This window comes from Schistocerca gregaria, chromosome 5 (assembly GCF_023897955.1).
Source record: "Schistocerca gregaria isolate iqSchGreg1 chromosome 5, iqSchGreg1.2, whole genome shotgun sequence".
Lineage (NCBI taxonomy): Eukaryota > Metazoa > Arthropoda > Insecta > Orthoptera > Acrididae > Schistocerca > Schistocerca gregaria.
Window position 1 is genome coordinate 241,593,894 of NC_064924.1, and position 26,670 is coordinate 241,620,563.

The 26,670-nt window shown below is 38.2% G+C and overlaps 1 protein-coding gene across 1 annotated transcript in view; it reads left to right on the forward strand.

The window, feature by feature from the left end:
* The window catches only part of LOC126272031 (collagen alpha-2(IV) chain), a 233,649-nt gene that overhangs the window by 194,131 nt on the left and 12,848 nt on the right, over positions 1-26,670 (forward strand). Inside the window, exons 24-27 of the mRNA XM_049974536.1 lie at positions 5,595-5,717; positions 10,542-10,784; positions 13,088-13,303; positions 16,292-16,461. Of these exons, the coding sequence (XP_049830493.1) occupies positions 5,595-5,717; positions 10,542-10,784; positions 13,088-13,303; positions 16,292-16,461 (752 nt within the window). The remainder of the gene's footprint in view (positions 1-5,594; positions 5,718-10,541; positions 10,785-13,087; positions 13,304-16,291; positions 16,462-26,670) is intronic.

Sequence of the window (26,670 nt, forward strand, 5' to 3'; positions counted from 1 at the left end):
TGAGTATTTCTGCATTTCATGTCACTGCATATAACTGCTTTTATAATAATTGATTCCATTCATTTCATTTTAGTGAATTTCTTTCAGTTGGTATGTAACCCTTTCTCGCATATGTCTCCATTCTCCATCATATCGGTTACTCAAGTGGTGTCATTCTTGGTTTGAAACCTATGGTTGTTTGCAAAAATATTAAGAAAACATGAGTGGCATTGAAAATTTTGTATTTGTTCTGGAGGCACATTCAGATACCATAATATTTATTTATTTATTTATTTTATTTATCCATCCTTTGACAATAAACATTGTATGGATGTTGTCAAGGGTACAGGTAAGCCATTTCAAAGAAATGGGACACAAACAATATATACATAAAAAAGTACAAAACAAAATAATACAATGAAGTTAATAATAATACAATGAAATTAATATAGCCTATATACATCCCTGCTTGTTATTTTAAAGGCATAGTCTGTTTTTAATAAGGCTTTAGTTTTGTCCCCCCTAAACGGCAAGTCCCTATATACACAACACTACTGAAGTATATATTTACATCACGCAACAGCTGTCCTTTAAGTATGTAAATGTAATGAATGATTAGGTACAGATAGAGTATTTTCCATTTGCCTTTATAAATGTCATCAAAAAATTTTATTGACCTACATAGTCATTTACAGAATAAAAACATTGTTTAACTACAATTTTTTTTAAATTTGTTATCATCTTCTAACTGCCTGATGTTGACCGGCAGTGCGTTGTACAGTTTTGCACCAATATGGCTCACATGCCTTTGTGTATTTGTTCTTTTTGTTTGCTGAATATGGAGTGCTGCTCTATTACGGGTATTGTAGTTATGAAAGTCGGCATTTGTCTGAAAATCTGCAATGTGGGTCCTGACATACAATACACATTTGTATATGTATAATGATGGTATAGTAAGTATTCTGAGCTTTTTGGATATGGGTTTGCAGTGTGTCTGTGGATGACTGTGAGTTATTATTTGGATGGCCGTCTTCTGCAACAAAAAAATTTGTTTTAGGTGCCCTGTTGTGGAACACCAAAATATTGTTCCGTATGTGGCAAGAGATTGAAAATAGCCAAAATATGCCATTCTGGCACCCTCTGAGGTACAAACATTTGCAATAATTTTGAGGGCAAAACAGGCTGAATTAAGTTTCTGTGCAATTTTGATTACATGGTCATTAAAATTTAAGTTTTCATCCACATGAATCCCCAGCAATTTTGTGGATGTCATCTGTCTAAGGCTTTGTCACTCCACACCAGATCAAGATTTACATTTTGACATCTTTTCCCAAACTGCATATAATTTGTTTTATTTACATTCAATGTCAACCTGTTTGCATTGAACCAAGAGTGGATGTAATTTACTACTTTATCAGCAGTTGTTGGTAATTGCTTTGGTGCACTTATTATCACACTAGTATCATCTGCAAATATTATTGCTTTGGCTGCATCATCTGAGGTGAAAATCATTTATATAGACAAGAAACAATATGGGCTCTAGGATGCTGCCTTGTGGTACTCCTATTTCTACATTTTTTTGCCTCTGATACTGAATTTATTTTGTGGTTGGAGTAAGTTGATGTCAGTCCTACAACCTGCGTTCTGTTTTTTAGGTATGATTCAAACCATTCTTTTCCTATCCCGTGTATACCCAATGCTCCCAATTTTTCTAAAAGAATGTCTTGGTTCACAGTGTCAAAAGCTTTGGAGAGGTCTAAATTTACTCCTACAACACTACAATTTTTTTCTAGATTTTTGATTATTTGTTCAGTGCAGCACATTACTGCTGTTTTGGTTACTTTTACGTGCTTGGAAACCATGCTGGTTTCTGTTTAGTAAATTATGGTCATTGAGAAATTTTTTGAATCAGTGCTTCATCAGTTTTTCTAATATTTTTGAAAATGCTGGGAGGAGAGATATTGGACAATAGTTTTTTGCCTTATACTTGTCACTGTTTTTAAATAATGGCTTCACTTTTGAAATTTTCGCCGTTTCTGGAAAAGCTCCTTCACTGAATGATAAATTGGCTATGTGTGCAAAGGGCTTTGCAATTTGTGGTGCTGTCCTTGTTATGATTGACACAGGCACCTCATCTATGCCAGCCAACTTTTGGGTTTCAAGCTTTGTATCACTTTCAACACTTCACCCTCATTTGTTGGCTCTACCCTCATCCTACAAGTTGTTTTTGGATATTCGGGTTTTTCTTCGTTTGTAAATTTTAAGCTTAATGAAGTTGTTGCATTTATGAAATAATTGTTAATATAATTTGGTAAATCTTGTTTATTAATATTGACATTTTTTAAATTTTTGAAGCTAATGTCCTGGTTTTCACAACTCTTCCCTGTTTCAGTCTTCACAATACCCCATATGACTTTTGATTTGTTTTCAGACTATCTTATAAAAATATCATTACTCATAATTTTGCTTTAACAATTACTTTTCTATATAACCTCTTGTAATTCCTGACATATTCTATGAATTGTGGGTCTATGGATGTTTTCATTTTCAAAATTAGTCTCTTTAGAGTTCCACAGGAAGTTTTGATGCCTGCTGTGATCCAAGAACTTGGCTTTGTATTGCCATGTGACCGGACTTTTGACAGCTTTTTTGGAAAACACAATTCAAAATATCCCATGAAAATGGAAGAAAATGTGTTATATGCATCATTGTATTTTGTTAGGGACAATGCTTGTGCACAAGCCTCATTAGTTAGCATATTTATGAATTCTACACAGTTTTCTGTAGAAAAATTTCTTTTATACATGAAGTGTGTTTTTTTCTCTTTCAGTGGCCTTGAAGGAATTTTGAGAACAAGAGTATTGTGGTCTGATAATCCCAAATCAGTATTTGTTACTTCAACTTCTGTGCATCCTACATTTGAAAATATATTATCAATAAGACTGACTGTATTATTTATTATTCTTGTGGGTGTGTGTGTGTGTGTGTGGAAGCAGGTTGAAACTACATAACACATTTAGGAACTGGTCTTTTAGCCCACTTTCACTCATAAGATTAATACTGAAATCACCACACACAACTACAGTGACTCTATCAGTGCACAGAGTGTTAAGCAATATTTCTAATTGGTTAAAGAATATGTCTGCATCACCAGTAGGTGGTCTGCATATTACTATGAATATGAATTTTCCCTGTATTTCATTCAACTGCACAGCTGCTGCTTCAAAATGATTTTCCACACTCAATGATTAAGCTTCGCACCTTCTTTTATAGCTGATACTTGGTTTGGTAAATATACATACACCTCCATTTTTGGTACTTTTTCTACAACATTGGCTTTCAAACTTAAACGGATGAATATTAATGCTACTTAGTTCAAAACTTCTGCACCAATGCTCCACAATGCACATGCAGTCAATATTTGCACTGTTCATAGCTACCTCAAGTTCTAATGACTTATTTCTAAGACACTAAATGTTTAAGCTTAGAATGTGCAGGTGATGAGGATGAGAACTGGTTACATTTGTATTTACATTTTGTGGTGTCATACTCTGTTCCTTGCCCTGGCAAGGTACCAAAAATCCTCCAGAAGGACAGGTTTTCTGCACCTTGTAGGTCGTTCTCTGGGATATGGTGAGTTGCTTACTGCTTAATAGAATAAGGCCACTACTCACAATAAGCAGGTGATTCAGATTTGAATCCCAGTCTGGCACAAATTTTCAGTCATCACAACATTGCCAGTTTATGAGACACTGTAGATCCCAGTAAGTGTGGTGCAGAAAAAAGGCTTTTGGCAACTGGAGGAGAAAAAGATGAGGGCAAGGGAAAACTGGGGATGTGGATTAGTGAAGGTTTACGCCTGGGGAGTTTGGGAGGAAGAGGAGCTGGTGCTGGGGAGGAGAACCAAAATGGAATTGGTAGTGAAGCAGCCATTTTAGTTGTTGTTCTTTTGGCGTACGGCATGGTCAGAAGGGCTGTATTTGCAGTTAGACCCTGTATGACAGTAACCATCCATCAAGGTAGACAGTTTTTTAGTTGCCATACCCACATAGAATGATACTTAGTATTTGCATTGCCCTAGTAATTGCTGCTTTCACCTATGGCCCCCCTTTTGACTAAACGGAAATGCCTTTGAATATACAACAGTAGGAGGTTAGGTACATTTATGCATCAAGTAGATAGAAAAAGGTGACAAAAGTCATGGGCTAGCAACTTGCACATAGATTGATGACAGTAGTATTGTACACATAATCCATAAAAGGGCAGTGCATTGGCAAAGCTGTCATTTGTACTCAGGTGATTCATATAAAACTGTTTCTGACTTGATTATAGCCACATGACAGGAATTAACAGACTTTCAATGCAGAATGGTAGTTAGAGCTAGATGCATGACACATTCCATTTTGGAAATTGTTAAGGAACTAAATATTCAGAGATCCACAATTTCAAGAGTGTTCTGAGAATAACAAATTTCAGGCATTACCTCTCACTATGAACAACACAGTGGCCAATGACCTCATTGAATGACAGAGAGCAGTGGTATTTGCATACAGTTGTTAGCTCTGCATGAAATAACTGCAGAAATCAATGTGTGATATATGTGGTGAAATTTGGCAATAATGGGCTATGGCAGCGGACAACCAGTGCGAGCGTTATTGCTAACAGCATGACATCTCCTGCAGCACCTCTCCTGGGCTCGTGACCATATCAATTGGACCCTAGATGACTGGAAAGCCACAGTCTGGTTAGATGATTTCAAATTTCATTTAGTAAGAGTCGATGGTTGGGTTCAAGTGTCGCAAAGACCCTATAAAGCCACATGCCAAAATTGTTGACAAGGCACTGTGCAAGCTGGTGGTGGGGGATGTATTTAAATGAAATTGACTGAGTCCTCTGGTCCAACTAAACCAATCATTGACTGGAAATGTTTGCTTACTTGGAGACCACTTGCAGCCACACATGGATTTCATGTTCTCAAACAATGATAGAATTTCCATCAGGCCTCAGTAGTTCATAACTGATTTTAAGAACATTCTGGACAGTTCGAGTCAATGATACGGCCACCCAGATAGCCCAAGATGAATCAAATCAATTATTTTGGGACATAATTGAGAGATCAGTTCATGCTCAAAATCCTGCACCAGCAACACTTTCATAATTATGGACTACTGTAGAGGCAGTTGTGCCTAATATAGGGGACTTCCAACAACTTGTTGAGTTCATGCCACATTGAGATGCTGCATTATGCCAGACAGAAGGAGGTCCAACACGATGATTCCATGACTTTTGTCACCTTAGCATATAAAAATATAATTAATAATAATACCACAATATTATATTATCTCATAGATGAAATCATTTTACTGTAATAAACCCAAGTGAAATGTAGATATTTGTTATATTTTCACATCCCATGACTTCTCATGACAGGGTGCATGGAACATGACTCATTTAATGTAGTGTAAAACTCTGTAACTTGAATTCCTTTAAATCATGTAACTTTCCCCTCTATTCTTCTTACTTCCTAAAGGTCTATTCTTGCTTTTGAGTAGATCAGGTATAACGTTGTGACATCACCTTGCTAATACAGCTGTCATATACATCTGATTAAACAGGTGAAACAGGCCCTCAAGGCATTGCTGGTCCTCCTGGGATCACTGTGAAAGGAGAAAAGGGACTTCCTGGTTTACCAGGCAAAAATGGGAGAGATGGAACACCAGGACTTCAAGGACAGAAGGGTAAGTGCTTCTAAACACATCAGTGTACATATTACATGAATTATCCATTATATTAACACAGAGTTAGAAAACTCTACTTGTTGCAAATTTATTAACTGAGTAAATGTTGAAGAAGATAGAAAAGAGTAGCAGTTTATCTGAAGTCAATCTTTTAAAGATGTGTGCCCTTTCTGTGTTGCATTTTCCCTGCTCTTTTCACCTGGTTACTTGACTCTATTAATGTCTTTTACTTTCCGCAATTCTGTGACATTTTTGTCGCATTAAAAAAAGACTTAAGGCAATATAAAATCATTGAAACTAACGAGACTTGCCTTTTTCTTACAGTGTTTTTATATATTGTTGCTTACTTAGAGCTTCATTCATATTTATAACATGATCCTCTTGAGATTTCAGTAATATGAAAAGAATTACTCTAATCTCTAAGAGTGTTGTAGATGCATCCTTAGTTGTTTTTATAAATACCAGTAACTCACCACACTCAGTCATTTACTACAGTCAAAAATGTTTCTTAACACTATTGACACACTAATAATTTATGTTACCAGAGATACAAATGACAATTTTCTGTGCAAACATCAATATTTTAAGACTCTGTCAACTCTATCAAAAACTGATCACAATCATCATGAAAAACAGTGGTTACAGTCTTGCTGAACTGCATAATGATAAAAGAAATGAACTTTCACTACTGACAAAATTATATACATGAAAAAGAAGCTTCTTTTCAGAATGAGTTTTCCTCTTCATAGATTAAAGCTGACTGCTGAACAGGGACTCAAATGCGGTGCTTTGCCTTTCATGGGCAAGAAATCAACATGCTTATTGACTGAGCTATCCATGCACAACTCACTACCTGCCCTCAAAAATTCAATTCTTACCACTCTTGTACTTTCTGAACTTCACAGATGTAGCAAGAGCTAGCTGAACTAGTACTCCTGGCACAACTACTGGGAGTGCCAGTAAATTACACAGAAGAGCTTCAGTAACACTTGAGGTACTACTAGGCATGAAATGAATAAACTTAGTCAGGCAGATGATAATTAACAGCCTGCTGACATTTACAGTGAAACAGATTATACAAAATTTAAACCATTTCCTACTGAGATCAACAAATTCTTCTTGACAATAGCTGAAGATACAGGAATAAAAATGGTCCATCAGGTTTGGTTTAAAAGACAGTGCATACTCCATTGCAAACATCATCTTTCCCAGGTAATTTGTTACTGGGATCACAAAATTCATTAGGTCACCAGAAAGCAGTAACTCTCCTGGCTACAATGGTATTTCAGCCAGGTACAAAAATCTTGTGCTGAAATGGTAGCACAATTCTTGAATTACATTTCTAACCAATCAGTCAAGGTGTATTTTGTGAGGGAATGAAGTATGCATTAGATTAAATTCAGTTTTCATTCCACAGACCAAAAAATGAGATGGTTCTCATGAGTGTGGAAAATGTCAGAAAGTATAACATAAAAAACATAGAACATTTGAATATAATACTCACTTTCCTGATCATTTGGTAGGAGAGTGACAAGATATGTGAATACATTACAGTAAACTGGAACTGCTAATGTTTACAGAATTAATACACTGTCAGAATGAAACATAGTTATGCACTTTTAATAAATTTATCATACACATAATACCTCATTTTCACAGTGGTGACCAAGTGCTGTCAGAACTGAAATCTAACAAATATTTTTGTTTAAACTGGTTGAACATTCCCTGTTAACATATTAATCTACAGAGCAGGAGTTGCTAACCAAAAAGTCTGTCAAACTCTAATTCTTTTGAGACTAAGAAAACAGCCTGTGTGACTCTTCTAGATTTGAGGCAAGTTTTTGAGACTTTCTCTCACGGTACACTTATCAAAAATCTCCAATACTACAAAGTTGGAGAGAATGCTCATCATCTTATTGAGTCATAATTAAGCAACAGAAATCAGATGGTTACTACAAACAACCAATGGTAACCTATTACAAAAGGCATTCCACAGGGTTCAGCACTGGGTCCAGTACACAGAGGATACAACTCTAATCACACAAGTGGACAATCTAGAGGAGCTATGACATAATGTAAACATAGCTATGGACCAATGCACTAACTGGTTCCAGGGAAATTGCTTAGTCATGTAAATTAATAACAATAAAATGGAAGACATTATTTTCAATTTAAATGTCTCCAATGAAGATAAAAAAATAATTAAACTGCTAAGTTTCCAAGTAGATCAGAAACTCATCTGGGTGAGTCATACACAAAAATTGTGCTCAAAACTTTCTCAAATGATTTATCTGCTGAACAAACTGAGGAATAATGAAAACAGAGCCCTACTAGTATATGTATATTTTACATTTTTCCACTCCCACCTTACCTATGGAACTCTTCTATGGGGAAACTGCCCCAGCTCAAAAACTGTATTCAAGTGGCAAAAAACAGCTATGAGATGACCTACTTGTTGCAATTAGGGACATATTATTTGCAACAAATTTCATTAAGAAATAAATATATTGAGAAGTTGTGGTTAGAATACCCAGTTCCTTGAACAGGATCCTTCATGGTGTTCTAACATACTTTTACTCAATATGGTGCTGTGGTATAATCTTCTGGGGCATTGCAGATAAAGTAAAAAAAAAAGGTTTTATTCTATAGTAGTATACAATAACAGTAACACCCATCTGTAAAAGTGGGGATAAGTAACTCACCTCTCATTATAGACACATTTCACTTATTCCCATGTTCATAAAAAGTTTTGAGGAAGTTGCTTAGTGCAGAATAATGAATCATCTTTCTAAAACCAAATTTTAACAATAGCTCAGTTTGGCTTCTGTAAAGGTTTCTCTACTCAGAAAGCAGTTTCAATTCTGTTAGAAGTAAATGAGAAAAATTACCCTGTTGGTATTTTCTGTGATTTTAATGCCTTTGGTAGTTGTAGATCATAAAAGTCAACTATGAAAACTAAAATTAATGTTAAAAGCCTTCCTGTTGCATGGATAACATTTCATATTAAAACAAAAACAGAGTGTCACACTAACAAATGATACGACAGGAATAAAATTAAATTCAGTGTGAGGAAACATTAAATATGGTGTGCCACTGAGTTCAGTGCTTAGGCTGCTTTTGTTTTTGATCTCTGTAAATTATTTGCCCAGGTTACTGTGGGATTCGTACAAAACTGTAATGTTTGATAAAAGGCCCAAACACACATACACTAGACATAGCCAGGAGAGTAATGGAATTGGCACGTAACTGGTTCACAATTGATAGTTTAACGCTTATTCTTACAAAAACTTGTACTATGGCATTTCAGACAAAACGAAATGGGCATACAACAAACATTAGTCCATGTGTGAAGTTCCTGGATGTCCAGGTGGATAATTAACTGACATGGTACCACCAAGTGAATACACAAAATACTTAGTTCTGCTGCTTGGACTTAGAAACCCCCCTCATTATGTTGACCCACAGAGCAGAGTGCTACCGTACTTTTACTCAATACTGGGCTGTGGTATTATCTTCTGGGACATTGCAGCTAAGGTAAAAAAAAAGTTTATTCTACAGTAGTGTACAATAAGAATACTGTGTGAAGTTGGTAACTGAACATCTTGCAGAAGTTTCTTCAGGGGCCTAGGAATTCTTACAATTACACACCATAACGTATACTCTGTAATAATATTTGTGGCTTATAACAAGAATGAATTTAGGATGAACTCTGAAATGTACAACCCGAATGCTAGAGGTAAAAATAACTTTCATGTAGACTTTGCATCCTTCTCTACAGTTCAGAATGGAGTTTTGTACTCCAGTTCTATGGCAGGTCACAGGCAGACATCATACAGGAAATTTAAAATATGCTCATATTGCCAGATCTTGGCATGATGTCAGATGTTCCCAGTTCCTCACAGCAGCTGGCAAGGTTATGTGTCGAGACACCTACCATGCCACAAGTTCACCTTCCAAAGCATGGTCCAGGATACTTCTGGACATATGTGCCCATTTCAGGAGGGAGGACTCTGGTATCCCAGGTCAGTGACTCTAAAAGATGCCAGACGTCTTGGACTTTTTTATCCAGCAGTAGGTGCCAGCGCTTCAGATGCAAGCACTAGCATTCCCATGCCACAGTGCTGATCTCACTGCACCACAATACCACACACGTCTCATCAACACCTCAGCATGCCATGGCTCTGCCTTCAGTGCTTTATTCACCTCACATTCATATCACTAATCATAGCACACTATTGTCTTTTGTTTCCTGCTTCACTACTTCTTGGTTTCTCTCCTTGGACTATTCACTGGATCTGTTTGTTTGTAGTGCTGGCCCCAATGTCCATTTTCCTCATTGTTGTCTTCGTCTGTACTTGGTGATCCAATGTTGGCAGCCCACGAGCTGGTCAGCCAGCTTCAGTGGGTTCCTTGAGTTGTTCCTGATCTTTTGTTAAATCCCAGTCAGAGAATAAACTAATCTAGAACTAATACCCTTGCTTATCCATCTGAGTAGATTAGCACTAATCATAATTTGTTATTAGCCAGCAGTGGTTCCTAGGTCCTACTGACTTTTAATGTATAACCTGATTCATTCCCCAACCATGAGGCTCTTCATCATGATGGAATTTTCAGAACATGCTGTGCAAGTGAATGAATTAATTGCAAAGTAGAAGAAAAGTATTGGTAAAATCCCATTACAATGGTCAGTGGTGTACATGATTTGTTGCGTTATTTCTTCACAAACAACTTGCGTTATTCTTATTCCATAATTCTAAGGGTACTTTTTTTGTTTTCTTCAAAATTTTGCTACTGCTGATTCACAGAATATTCTGTACCGTTCAGGTGAAATGGGTCTACCTGGTTTACCTGGCATACAGGGAAATCCTGGCATTCCTGGGTTGCCTGGACCACAAGGAGAAAAAGGAGAACAAGGACTTGCAGGACCACCTGGACCGCCTGGTGTTGATGGACCCCCAGGAAGGCCATGCCAGGATGGCGCGCCAGGTGTTCCAGGAATTAAGGGTGATACTGGACCACCAGGACTATTTGGACCACCAGGTCCAAAGGGCGACAAAGGATACCAAGGTAAGTGATGAAATAGGAAAACACATTATGAGCAATACACAAAATTATTTTAAAAAATGTTTATTAGTGAGAGGAAGCCGACTAACTTAATAGTAATAATAATAATTGTAATAGTAATAATACACCCACCAGGGTAGCTGAGAGCACTAATGCGCTTCTTCCTGGACTCGGGTAGGTGCGCTGGCCCCGGATCGAATCCGTCCAGTGGATTAATGACGAGGGCCGGTGTGCCGGCCAGCCTCGATGAGGTTTTTAGGTGGTTTTCCACATCCTGTTAGGTGAATACGGGGCTGGTCCCCATGTTCTGCCTCAGCTACACTCATCACAGACATTTGAATCACGTCCGCACTATTTTATGATTTACACTTGACGCAGACAGTTGGGGTACACTGATTCCATCCTGGTGGGTACGGGGTGGCAGCAGGAAGGGCATCCGGCCATCCCTAACACTAACGTTGCCAAATCCATTGTAACCACGCCAACCCTGTGATTGCTGTGGGACTATGGCATAAGCAAAAGAAAGAAAGTAATAATACAGTATAACTTTGGTTAACCATCACTTTTGGGACCAGGTAGTGGTTAGAATGCTAAAAAGGTCGAATAATGAGCAGACTGAAAGAAATCTCTTATAGAGCTCAAATCAACATAGTAAATAGAAATTAAGTAAAAAGTTACATTTTCGATCAAGAAAAAAAGAAAACAGAAAGTTTTAGACATTGGAAATCCTTTTAAAAAAGTGTAAATTTTTTTTATTTCAATTTCTTAACCTTTGAGTTTGCACATGCATCACACTATTTCTTAGTCAACAACTTAATAACCTCTATAAAACTACACTATATTTTTAAAATTAAAAGGAATACAATAATAAACTTAAAAAGCACACAAAGATAAAATGTCAGATTAAAGAATGCAGTAAAGTGAACAGACCAGAAGTACAGTAGTCTGTCAACTGCACATGCATGAAGAATGTGACTCAGATGGGCACCTGTTGTGACAGATGTAAAATTGGCCAGTAATGCTAGTACACTGTTTGGTGCAAAGTGCAGGCAGATGGTCTCACATGGTCAGAGAGTCCAAGGAGTTGGTTAATCGAAGTTTGGATAATTGATGTTCTCCTGTAGTTATTTATATCTCTTAACTCTGATATTTAAGTGTTGTGTCCTTTCTTTATTCTCTGTAACTTGAATGTGCTTCTCAGTTTGGCTGTTGAATACCATGACCTTCCCTCAGTTGTCACTCATAGCTCCATGTGTATTTTGTCTGCTGTATTGTCTCTGATTTACATGGAAGGGTCATTTGGATTAAAGCTCAGTATTGTCTTGTTTCTGCTTTAATGTGCATGAACCAACATCCATTGTTGATGGCAATGGCCTGTAATTAAATCATAGATTTTGCTTTGCACTTAATATATGAAATTTAGATTGAATTGTCTTTATTTTGTAAAATAACTTGATACTTTTTTTAAAAATTGTGATGATAATTGATTTCCAATTTCATAAATAAGTTCCTCAAAAGCTTGGTTCCATTACTTGTATCACAGTAGTAAATATAATTTGTATAAATATAATTAGTACTGTTCTTAAATTACAGATGTAGTGATGTTAACAACTTCTATATAGATGAGGCGTTGAGTTGTTTACATGCGCCCAAGACTGAAAACTTTTGAACAATGTCCTTCCTTAGAGCTACCGGTAGTTAGTACAGAACACAAACGCACACACATGAGTGGCCCATTTGACTTTTCAACAAGCTACATCATTTCTGCTATAAATGCCTATCCCACCACCTTTAAGTGTCTTTCTATACAAGAAGTGTGAGTTTGTAGTTATTTAGCCGTTATTATCAGTATGCTTCATCTTCCTTGAAAACCAATTCACTATAATGAACTATGTTTTAGTTTCATTTAAGTATATGCCCAATGCTCTGCTTTATTCATTATATACTGGACATTCTCGAAAGTTATTTGAACTTTGTTTCATAGAGAAGCACAATCACTTGTAAGGCATCGTTTGTTTTGCTTTACTTGAAAAATAAAGAATCAATTGGCTCTGCCCCTATGATTTTGTTGTACAATATGATTAGTAATAATTGGTTGTGCCCTACTGTCATGTTGCTAGAAGTAGGGCTCTGTATCTTGTTTCTACTTTGATCTATTGTTAGAATAACTTCTTCTTTCCTTTTGTGGGCTTATAAATCACCTTTCTTCGCTTTCTTTGGTCTCTTCCTCTCTGCACAATAGTAGTAGCAGTTTAGTTTATTGCATTGGAAAAATGTACGTATGTAAATGTCTTTGTTGTTTGCAGGAGTTGCTGGGATACCTGGGCAACCTGGTGAAAAGGGTGATCGAGGTTTTGATGGCCTTCCTGGTACCCCTGGTCCAGTAGGACCCCCAGGAGAGAAGGGTTATGCTGGAGCTGCAGGAGCTCCTGGTACCCCTGGGTTTGATGGACAGAAAGGAGACAAGGGCCTTCCTGGACCTGCACCACCATTTGGACCAAAGGGAGAGAGAGGTCCTCCTGGTAAGTGAGAGCCCATAGACAGAACTGAACATCCTGTTAGCTACAAAAGGAGTAGAACATAATTTTGGTGAGATCTTTTGCTGTTATTATGTGAAATTATCATCACAAACATTATAGATTTTTGTGAAGAAACAATAATTTACTGGTTTGTAATCTCTGCAGAGCAGTACACGACTGAAGAAGAAGATTCTGGACCTTAATTTTCTCTTCAGCGTGTTCCTTGTTTAGCAGTTATATATAAGGAATAAAGAGAGATCTCATGGAAATTGGCATGGTTTGCTGCTCTCATGTAGCATTCACATTTTTTGCTTTCAGTTCCATTTTACATTTTTCATTGTATATTGACATTTCAAACTAACTGTAGAAATACTACAGTGGGTATTTGACTGTAGTTTAGGGCATGCAGCATATCATCAGTTTTTATTTTGTCAAATGTGAAGTAAAGAATATACAACACAACTTACACCAGTATATAACTCTGTGAGAATCAGTTATCAAACACTCGTTGCAGTTTTACTTCACGTAATCCTATTTTCAGTATTGTCAAGACTGGTTGTCTGAACGATAAGGGGTAATAAAATGAAAATGAGACATATGGAAAAAAGTAAACAGTTTATTATTTCACAAGCAAACACCTTAACACTTGATACATTCATCCCACTGTGAGGCAAGATGGTCAATGCCTTCATGGCAAAATGTTTGCAATTACTGTCACAAAATGTTTGCCATTTCTGTCGGAACCAAGATTGTACAGGCATGCACTTTTTCATCCAAAGAAAATTGAAGGCCACAAATAGCTTTCTTCTAAGCTCCAAAGTATGGAAATTCCCTGGTGATAGATAAGGACTGTATGGGAGATGTGTAAGGGCTTCCCAATGAAACTTCTGCAGCATAGTTGAAACAACCTTGGCAACATGTGGGCACACAACACAAAAGGGTATCCAAGAAAAATCTTGATTATTTTTTAAAAAGTATATATTTTCAAATTGTTTACAAAACAACCTTATCCCTTTCAAAATACTCTCCATTACAACTAACACATTTGTTCCACTGGTGTTTCCACTGTTCAAAACTTTTTTTGTAGTCATGGCTGATGGCTCCTTCCTCCTTTTTTTCCTTGACTTCTTCAGTGTTATCAAATCAGTGTCCTTTCATGGCCATTTTCATGCATGGAAATAAGAAAAAGTTACACAGAGCCAGGTTAGGCATGTAAGGCGCATGGGGCGATGGCTGTGTGTCCAGGTGTGTTGTGATGGAAGAACCAATCTCCTGTCTACCACAAAACAGATCTTTTTTTACTAACACTGTTGTGCAATCTTCTTAAAACATTAAAATAATAGGTAGAATGATTGTCTGACCTGAGGGAACAAACTATGAATGAACTATGTCCTTGGCATCAAGAAAGCAAATCAGCATTATTTTGATGTTTGGTTTGCCTCGATGACATTTTTTTGGACCTGGTGACTGTTGCTTTATTTCTGGGTCATAACTATAGGGCCACAACTCAGCATTAGTAATTATCTTTGACAAAAAATCAGGATCAGTTTCAAGCAGTTGTTTGAAGGTTTGACATGCTTCAACTCTATGTTTCTTTTGATTGTCAGTCAGAACCTGAGGAAGAAACTAGGCAGCAACCTTTTCATTCCCAGATCTTCTGCTAAAATTTGCTGCACCAAGCTCCAAGATAATCCATTAATAGCTAGCAGTTGATCAGTTGTCACTTAGTGGTCTGTGAGCACAAGCTCTCGAATTTTTTAAATATTTTTGTCGATTTGGGCAGTTGATGGATGTCCAGAGTGAGGTTTGTCATCAGTTGACATGTCAGGCAGACCATTCATACACTTGAGTTTTTTGCATAGCGATAAGCTGTTTTTAACATTAAAACAGTTTCAGTAGCATCTTTACCGAGTATAAAACAAAATTTCACAATTGTACATTGTTCACTTAAACTTGCCACCATGAAAAAACAAAACAAGAACACAGCAGCACTAGGAAAAATGATGGCAGCAACTCATCAGAAGGTGAATCAAAAATACCACAGAGTCATACTTAAAGCTCAGAAAATTGTGCAAGATTTATCATTGCCTGCCACTTTCAGCTTTTATGTGGCTGCCTACTCTGTAATCTTCCACCTTTGCATTCATCCTTCTATCATCTAGCATTGAGATGTCACTGTCTTTCATGTCACCCTTCCTGATTTGCTCTCTCAGTGCCATCATCGAAATTCCAGCCAAGAACATACCATTTTTTTCAGAATTATGTTACTGTCTTTCTCTGTTACCACATTCTGGTAAATTTGGTTATTGTTTCAGTATATTCTAACATTATTTAAATTATTCCTTCGTTTAATACACTTTTGTAGCTACAAAATGTAAAGAACTATTAATTCTTATGCAGATGCATTCCATGCATTATGCATCCTTATAGTTAAAATTTGAATAATATTTTATAGAATATAATTTTCACTCTGCAGCAGACTGCTATGAAACTTCTTGGCAGATTAAAACTGTGTATCGGACCGAGACTCAAACTTGGGCAAATGCTCTACGAACTGAACTACCCATGCACGACTCATGACCCATCCTCACAGATTTACTCCCACCAGCACCTCATGTCCTACCTTCCAAACTTCACAGAAGTTCTGCAAAACTTGGAGGACTAGCACTTTTGGAAGAAAGGATCTTGGAAAGACATGGTTCCTAAAGCTGTGGAGACAGATTGAGTCATGCAGGGAAGCTCAGTTGGGAAAGGACTTACCCGTGAAAGGCAAAGGTCCTGAATTTTAGTCTGAGTCTGGCACACAGTGTTAATCTACCATGAAGTTTCATTGTTTTACAATGTTGACCACGTATTCCTTCAGTCATTCACTTTTTTGTTGTTTTACTCATGTTACACCCAAATTTCTATTGTTAGTTATACTGACACTTTAGTCACACAATTTTCTACTAAGTTCTTTTTAGTACATTCAGATATTCTTTATGTTCGTAGGCCTACCTGGAAGGCCCGGTGACCGTGGACCACCAGGGTTGGCTGGTGCTCCTGGAACTCCAGGACTAAAGGGTGAGCCAGGTCCACCAGGTATCAATGGACTCCCTGGGTTAAGAGGGCCACCAGGTCTGAAGGGAGAAATGGGTCTTGATGGAACAGCTGGCATACAGGTTAGTTTTGTGTTATTTTCATCATTTTATTAATATTATAAATGCAATAATTTTCTCTAAGAACTCATTGTGGTCATGATGGAGTAATTTAAAAGGAAAAAACTTGTCATCTAGTTTCAATTTCAGGTTTCTTTCATCTTTTAGTATGGGCTTTGATGAAACTTAACTGCAGCTAGGTTTCCAAATCTCACATGTTGTGCAGTAGGCCCTACTCAGTTGTAATTTAAGCTACTAAAGATTTGTTTTCTCTTCTCTGTAAAGAAATTAATCCTTCTCTTTTGTGTAAAGAACTGTTTATTACCATACTTCCGTAAGCTCATTCGCCATATTCGTTCACATGATGGATAATCAACCTATTATTCAGGAAACGGAAAATTTCTGTAAAAATTATATCCCAAATCATCAAATGACAGATGTCTGTGGTCAGATGATTATCCAAAAACCAAATCTGTTTCATTTTATGGTTCCTTAAGTTACAGACAGGGACAATGAAAAGATACATACACAGTAGCTTTCGAGCAAAGCCTTCATCAAAAAAAGAAACACACACACATTCATTTACACAAGCATACACATCTCACACACACATGACCGCCATCTCTGGTTCCTTGGACCTTCTTTTGTTCTTCTGATTTCATTTCCAAGAGATATTGGTTCTTACAAGTTGTAATGTCAGCATTTTTTTAGTTACTGCAGGAAATTTTTCAATTGCCAGATGTCTTCACAAATAAAATCCCATCATCAACATGTAAAGTAAGACACATTTTCTTCTCAGTATCTGATTTGTAAACACATTGGTCTAACTCCATGGTAGTGGCAAATTTACCATTGGACAGGGTCACTACTATGATGTAGCTGATAATGTGGGTGTGTTATCCTGTCTTGCTCAATAGGGATACAAAATCACACAGTTCTGGTATTGTCTTCAGATAATTGAAATTCGAATGTCCTAAAGCGCGCGTCATTTATGACGGCGGCCAAATTTAGGTTCATTCTGCGCATCTGACGTCACAAAACACAGTCAGCCAATGAACAGAGAATGACGTTGCCAGAGCTTGACTGCAGTGCAGAGTACGGAGTGTCTTCAGTATTAGAAACGTTCAGTCATAAATAAGGTAATTGAACAAAAGCAATGTCTTGATAGCAGACTTTCTTTTATAGAAAGTTTGGAGAAAGCATTCTTTATACCAGTTGCTTCATATTCTATTAATTAATTAAACCAAACAAGCAATAAGCCTCCTAATTCAGGTAACAGCAAGGAAAGGTGTTTGTATCATTCTCACTAACCACTTTTTCGCAATAAAGAACAGCGGTAATTAATTATTTCCTATTGTACTTCGATGAAACGTGAGTAATTCATAGTCATACCAACAGTTTTTGTTGGTATTTTGCGTAATATTTGGAAGTCGTCCAGGAACACTATTGAATGATGAGCCGCGTTAGCATAATGGTTAAAGTGTTAGGATGCTAAGCGCAAGGTTCTGAGTTCAAACCTTGTTCGGCATTTAATATTTTCTTTATTGAAAAACAATATCGGACTGTCTTACTTCATGAATTTTATTCGTTTGAAAGCAATTTTTTGAAATTTCTAGTGGCAACTAAAATCGACCATATGGAAAGTATACACTATGGACTTTTACCTCTGCAAACTCTTCAAAATCGCGTGCAATTGTTTATTGCATTTAATGCTGCACAATAACTGCGTTGAACATCGAAACAAAATTAAGTCATTTAAGGGGGGAAGGTATCAGCCAAGAAGATGTGTAAAAATCAAATTTTTGGGCCAAATAGTTTTTGTGAAATTGAATGATAAAGTGTGTCAAAGCAGTCGGAACGCCATGTGTCTGCACAGCGAGCAGTGCAGTGATGGCAAAATCGCACACAGCGCGGAATGCAGGGAGCTCATCTCTGTAGCAGCGAAAGGGTTAATGCGGCCATGGTGGCTTTACTTCATAAACTGCGCGCTTCCCCCTAAACGTAAGTTTGCGAACTATACTATACTATAGCGCTGCTTCTCTTGGCACGTGCAACTGGCAACACAGCAATCTCCCACGTCTGGGCGGGCATGCGCGAACCACCAAGATAAAAGAATTGAACTTAAGTCTTTTGTGCTGCTGAATGGTTTTCATCTTTTATGTCATTAGTGCTTTGTTTTTACAGTCACTTTTGATGTCAGTGATGTACATGTGGGATTTTGTGCAGAAAACCCCTGCAGTGAAACACAGAATGCAGATTTAGGATGTTATAATACACTTTTTACAACACAGAGATACAAATTGAATATATGTGTATTAGACAGTTGTTCACAAGCAACTGAAAATACCAAAGACAATCTGATGGAAGACCTCAACCACTAAGCAAAAAGACTTATTATTTCACTATCAGTGGTGAGGTCCCTAAAGAGCCCCCCTCACCACTGGAGTGTGGAACACTGGGGGACAGGAGGTCACCAGGCATCACTGCTGCTACAGTCTTCTTTGCATGTAAGTGTGTGACCAACCATGCCATGGCTGGCTGTTATGCAGGGCACAGATGGACCATTTCTCATCAATAGAGAGGAAAAAGGAAATGGCATCGCAATTTGTGCCTTTTATCAATACAGTGATATTGGCTGAAGTAGGGTGGAGATCGATGGGGCGGCTGTGGTGGGATTATTGGTCTGTGTTGATTTGCAGCAGATCAATGGGCGACTGGGGAGGTGATGTGGTGGTGCGTATGGTAACATCAGGCTCTGTATGCATGCTAGGAGGTGATTGTTGTGACATAGAATCTGTGATGGTAAGGAACCCATCAGTTGATGGTCTCTTGATGTAATAGCACCCAGTTTGAGATCACTGGGCAGTTTGTAGCTGTGAGTGAAATGTCTGTCAAACACATGACCTGGTATAGTATCACTTGTATGCCCAGTTTCGTGGTAAATAGCTCTCTGTTGAGGAGTCAAATGCGAGTTCTGGGGCAGGGGGGATACCACTCATGGACGAAGCATGCACATAGCACGAAAAATTCATGATACTGACATGAGTTTCTGGTGGCTCAGACACTGTAATGTGTCATGGCTGTATGTGTGTGTCGACTGCTGAAGCTGAGATGGTTGTTGGTATTAGTTGTGTCAGGACCATGGAGCTGCTCCTGTTGGAGGTGCTACAGGTAAGAACATGTGACACATAACTCACATCCTGCAGAAGACATTGTAATCTTCTGTATCTCCAGTTCTAACGTTTGGCAGTCATTGAGTAGCTGTAGATGGTGGTCGTGTGGAGTGCACATTGAAGGTGCTTCTGGATTGGTGACCTCTGAAACCAGTTGTGCTTATAATGGCGGACCACCAGTGTATTTAGATTTTCTTCTATTGGTTTGGTTGAGGGTTACTTATGATAATTCCAGAGAGAGATGGAACTGTTTCAGGGAATCCATGCCTAGGATTGGTTCACAAACATTTGCAGCCAAAAACTGCAATGAAAATGTTTTGCAGAGGCCAAAGCCTATGGTGCATGTGACTGTTCCATGAACTTTGACAGGAGAGTCATTCATAGTGAATAGTTGGACTACTGGTGTAGGAAGATGTAAGCAGAGTCTTCCTGGGAATGGTACTGTCTTCCGAACTGATGTTGATCAGAAGGTGTTGATTTTGTAAGAGATCCAGCATGTTAAGTCTACAGCACTCTAGCCCAGTGTGTAAACCATGCAGCAACTGTGGCGCCAGTGTTTTTGTGAGCCAGTGAAGCAGTGCTATGAATTTGATGTTACTGGCGGGGAGGGGGGGGGGGGGGGGGGGGGGGGGGGGCCGGGTCTGCGATGAAATAGCTGATAATGTAAGCATGCTCTCCTGTGTTACTCAATAGGGTGACAAACTACGAAGTGTTGTCAGAAATGCTGGGGCTCTGTAGAATAAAGTCAACAGTTGCGAACCATGTTGATGGCTGTTCCCATTGGAATGGTTGTAGCTTGGGATGAAAACTTTCTTATATGTATGCTCCATAAAAATTTTGATGTTTATGTGCTGGATCACAAGGCCTAAGTGATACACAAAATTCCTTTAACCAGATAATGGTGAACTGGTAAACTGGAAAATAGTCAGTGGAACATTGTCTTGTTGTAGGGAATGTTGAGTAAAGTCATCACCAAAATTACCAAGGAGATCAAAAGTCATTGCACATTGTTCATCTACAACTGGGTCACTGCTGGAGTGCTTAGCATGAAACAGAAGAATATCATTTGCACAGTTCATATACAATGTAGGTTGAGCCTTCTTTTTCTTCTTCTTGTGGTTTATCTATGGATGCCACCACTTTTCTGTCCCCAGTTTCCATCGTCTTCTTTGTTGACTTTCCCCAGCATTCAGATTCCTGCTTCCATTGCCTCCTCCATATCATTTTGCCAGCTGCATCATGGGTGACCCCCTTTCTTCCACTGGGATGGTATCTATCATAGTATCCTATTTGGTGTTCTGTCTCCATTCATCCTATTTTGTCCATATAGGTCGGTCCATGTGGTGAAGAAAATCTTATGAAGCACCATGAAAGTCACTTTCTCATACCTGTTACTAACACAAGTGACAATCGTGAGACAGCACTTTTGTCATCTGAAGACAATCAGGCAAAATATAGTAATTAAGTTGCATTAGCTACTGTTGTTCATTGAGATGTCAGCATTGTGGGATTTCCTGGGGCAAAAGCTTGCAGTGAAATGCAGAATGCAGATTTAGGCCTCTAGAATACAGTTGATTACAACACAAAGATACAATTCGAACACATGTGCACTAGACAATTGTTCACAGTGAACTGAAAATACCAAAGATAAATTCCCCACAGGAGCTCAGCAACTGACAAAAGCTTCATTATCTTGCTTTTGAGTGTGGGTTCACCACATAAATTCCATTTTCTTATTTGTTGTCTTCCAGAATAATATTTCCATTTTTCACAATCTTCACCATCTTTGTGTCAATCTTGACACTCCCCCTTTTTCAGTAGTGGCATTTACTGAAAATACATTTCTTGACAATTCAGGGATGTGTGACACATTTATCAACAACATCTCTTCTGATTCAGCTTCACCAACATGATTACAGTACGTGAAGTTTCCATTTGTAGTCTTAATTTTTGTACCTTCACATTTGTAGTCTTTAATTTTTGTACCTTCACAGCTGTTTACTCTTGACATAATTTTCCTTTCATGTGACATGTGTTCTTTACTATCATTATCAACAACAAATTTGGTATCTATTTTATTAATTTTCTCTTTGTGCTTTTCTGTCACAAGTGCTTCTGGTGTTTTCATCTTCACATGTTCCTTCTTACAGTAACATTTTTCAGCAGGATGATTTGTGTATTTGCAGTACTAATTTGATGCAGTCTCTTTATTGCCCAAAACTCTCCTTGATAATATGTACCACAGGTACAGCACTGTATTTTGTTCTCGTTGTCACTAAGTTTCATTTTACACTCACTTACATAGTGAACCAAACACTGATTTCTGGTTGTTTTTATTCTGATCTTTCTTCCTGTAGGCAGTAGCTTTGAAAGCAATAATACACTGGTGTCCAAATTTAAAGCAAAAAACCAACCCATCCTATGTCTATTTCATGATGTAATCATACAAACTGTCAACAGATATCTGTACGATCATGTTCTGCATGGAAGATGCTATTCTGGTTGAAGGCAACCACGTCAACAATGATGTCAGGGCACCTATCAAATGGGGTAGCATTTGCCAGATAGTCCCACATCCACCGTCACTGTGTGCAGAGCCACAGATGGTGCAATATGGCACAGAGAAGGTGCCTACCAGACTCTCTGCAGTGGAGGACCACAGGAAGAATGGAAGCAAGACAGTCACAACCTGATATGGCTCGGTGGCTTAAAGTGAATTATTTTGTTATTTCTCTAATGTGGCAACAGTTTATAGAGACCAATACTGTGCCCAAAAGACCAGAACACAGCAAACCCAATGTGAAAGCAGAAAAGAGGACCGTTATTTGGCTGTAGGAGCATGATGGTACTGCCTTAGCACTAAAACGGTGTACAGAAGGCTTCTGCAGACTGTCCTTTATTGTCAAAGACCTGGTGTATTGTACCTCAGGTGCATCTTCACAGAAGGGAACATCTAGAGTGGAGTTACCAACATGCCTCGTGGATGGTCGAACAGTGGGCCAATTTCATTTTCACAGATGAGTCCCAATTTGGTCTGGAGAGTGATTCTCAATAGATTCACATTTGGAGGCAATGTGGAACATGGTTTTGGGACCCAAACATTGTGGAAAGAGAAAATTGTATGGCTGAATTGGCATAGTTTAGTTGCTGTCAGGTATCGTGACAAGATCTTGGGACCTCATGTATGGTTGTTGTGAGGTGATGTGGGCCCAGACTTCGTATTGGTGGACGATAATCCCTGACCTCATACAGCATGGGTGGTTGATCTTTTCTTGAAAACGGAAGGTATTGCATGCATTGCATGACCTTCTCACTCTCCCATTTTGAATCCCACACATAATGTCTAGGATGTACTAGTGGGGATAGGTTGCATCATGAGCACCCACCAACCACTCTCCAAGATTTGCATGCAGCCCTGCAGGAAGAATGGACATTATTGCCTCAACTTGAGGTTGATGACATCATTCAGGCCTGTACTGCTGCCAGAGGTAGTTACATCCCATACTGAACACATTATACAATTGTTAGAATGTGTGTGAAAATCTGCAAGTTGGTAAAAATGGAGAACATTTTTGTCTATCATTATGCATGTTGCAGTTGTTTATGTTCTGTATTCTTTACATTGTTTCTACTTTCCTATGACCTGTTTATATTGCTTTGTGGCAAAACAAACACCACCTTTCAACAGTTCTTTTTGTTGCTATAATTTTGGATAACAGTATATCTCTTCTTTGTTTTTCTTCATTTTATCTTCTCCAGATTTGAGTCTTTGTTTCAGGTTTTCCAATGTTTTTGTCTGCTTAATAGTAGAGTCCCATGTGCTACCAAAATGTTTGTATTCACAAGGCAACTCTGTTGTTATCCTTGTCATTAATGTTGTTTCATCAATATTCTGCACGAAGTGATTCAGTCTGAATACTTGGGTTGCACTTTAGCAGTATTGAACATCACATCTAAATTTCTACTGTATTCATTGTTATAGAACTCTCCACGTAATGGACTCTTGTGTTGGACTATACTCTTCTGGTATATCTTCATATCTTTGTAAGTGTATCACACATTTCATCAGATATTTCACAGGTAAGGACATGGGTTTTAACACATACACACACACACACACACACACTCACTCTCTCTCTCTCTCTCTCTCTCTCTCTCTCTCTCTCTCTCTCTCTCTCTCTCATCTTTTCTGGTAATGTATCAGCCAAGAGTTTTTGCCATGAACATCCAATTTATTTCCTAGTCTCATAACAGAAAACAGCTGGCAGCATCTTTTAATTTCAGCAAATTGTTTAATGCTATATCTTGTGCTGATGTGTTCATATTTCAAAACATGGTGTGGAAGTCTCCTTACTGAAAAATGATAGTTTTTCACATTCACAGATTTTCACTTTTTTTTCCTCACATTTCCAGCGCTACTGACGCCTTAACTTGTCAAGACATCTTATTGTAAAATCATTGTCTTATATTTTTGAGACATGAGATAGAAGCGCATACCTACGAAAAATGACTGATTTTATTTTTTATTCTACATCTACATATACGTCAACATCTTCAAACATATTCAGTAAGCCACCATATGGCGCATGGTGGAGGGTAACTTATACCACTACTAATCATTTCCTTTTCTGTTCCACTCACAAATATAGTAAGAGATAAATAATTGTCTATATGCTTAAATGTAAGTCATAATTTCTGTTATCTTACCTTCTTGATCCCTAAGTGAAATGTATGCTGGCAGCAGCAGTAGAATAGTTCTGCAGTCAGCTTCAAATGCCAATTCTCTTGGTAGTGTTCCTCAACAAGAACATCACCTTCCCTCCCAGTATTCCCAAAGCATCTCCGGAATATTTGTGTTCATTGAACCAACCAATAACAAATCCAGCAGGCCACCTCTGAATTGCAACTTGGTGGGGTTCCCAAATCCTTGGGCAGTACTTGAGTGTTCTATGCATGGTCTTCTTCACAGATGAACTTTACTAAATGTCTCCCAATAAATCAAAGTTGACCATTTGCCTCTCCTACTGCTGTCCTTTTGTCTCATTCCATTTCATATAATTTTAGAATTTTATTTCTAGATATTTAATCAACATGACTATGTCAGGCAGCCCACTACTAATACTGTATTTGAACATTATGGGATTGTTTTATCTACTCATCTGCATTAACTTCCATTTTTCTACATTTATAACTGGCTGTCATTTATTATGTCAATCAGAAATGATTTACCTTTCCATATGCCACAGCCTCATCAGCAAACAGCTGCAGATTGCTGCTCACCATGTCTATCAGATCATTTACGTACATGGAGAATAACTGCAGTCCAATCACACTTCCCTGGGAAATCTAGAAGTATGGAATCTGCCTGTTGCCCTACGCACATGATGTGTAGAATGTCATGAGAAAAGGAGAAGCTAAGTTTCATACATGTGATGGTTTCTAAAACCTTGCAGATTTGTGGACAGAATCTTTTCTGTCTCAAGGAAATTTATTATATTCGAATAGGGGATATATTCAAGAATTCTGCAGCAAACCATTGTTAAGTATAGTGGTCCAGGTTCATTGTCTTACCTTTCTTATGTACAGGAATCACGTGCACTTTTTTCCAGTCGCTTGAGATTTCATGCTGGGCTAGAGATTCACAATTAATGCAAGCTAAGTAAGACGCTGATGCCATAAAGTACTCTTTGTAAAACCAAATTGGAGTTCCAATCAGACCTGGTGACTTATTTGTTTTCAACTCTTCCAGTTGCTTCTCTATACCAGGGATGCCTATTACTCCATATGGAAATCTGTGCTATTGTCAAATGTGAACTGTCTATATGTTCCTCCTGCATGAATGAATTCTGAAACACAAAATTTAGAACTTCAGCTTTCCTTTTGCTATCTTCTATTGTGGCTTCTCAGCAAGATTATTTGCTAAGGTATGATAGTGTCAGATGTGTGCTTCATGTATCAATCTTCTTACAGATGCACAACTTTTGCCTTTCATCATTTGTATTCTCTTCTGAACCAAGGATGCAACAGTCATTGCTTCCTCAGCATTTTCCAAATTTTGTTATTAAACCATGGTGGGTCTTTCCTGTCCTTAAAGCACTTACTCAGCTCATACTTCTTCAGAGGGCGATTTGAGTCTGTTTAAACTTTGACCAGAATTCCCCTAAATTCTTCATACTAGAAATAAATTATTTCCATTCACTGTCTGAGTGAAATGCCAACAACTGCTTATCTGTTCTTTGTAGCAGAAGTACTCTCCTACCCTTCTTGATTGATTTAACTACTGTAGTAACCATTGTTGCTATGATGACATCCTGATCACTAATCCCTGTCTCTTTATTGACACTGCTGATAAAGTCTGTCCTGTTTGTAGCTGCAAGGTCTAAAATATTTCCACTGTGTATGGGCTCTTGATCTAACTGCTCAAGACAATTTTCAGAAAACGTATTCAGTAGCACTCATGGAGCTAATGAAGCTTTTGTTGAGAACCTGCAATTAAAGCAAAAGGAACTAATGAACTTTGGGAACAGTGCTATAAATTGTGAGCTTAGCTTTGCACCCTGCGTGGAAGGCCAGTAGTTTTCACCACTTCCACCAGCTACCCATATGAAATGTTAATGACCTCAGATCCAAAGTGACAGGTTTCTTTGATGCCAATGTGAGCCACAACTTGGAGATGACTGCACCCTGCATGCTGGATAGCCACAGAAAAGGCCTCCTCCATATCTCAAATTGGGCCCTCCCAGTAGACAGACTGACCTCACATCAACTTTCTTTCTAGTCCTGAATGCTATTTGCCTAAGGGGCTGCATAATAGCCCATACACTGAAGCTTCCGATAACCAGCAAGCGCCCCCCCCCCCCCCCCCCCCCCCCCGATGTGTCTACTAAGACCCTGCTGAAGGAGTGGCTGGCCATCAATCCATTCACAGGGTGAATGGGCAAGGCTAGATGACCAGGTTCCACATTGACCCACCGTCTTGAGTGACCCAAATGTTTTACCACCTGCCACTCAGCCAGTGGTGAGGGCAGAGTCATCGTGACAAGTAAACTTGAAAGTATTC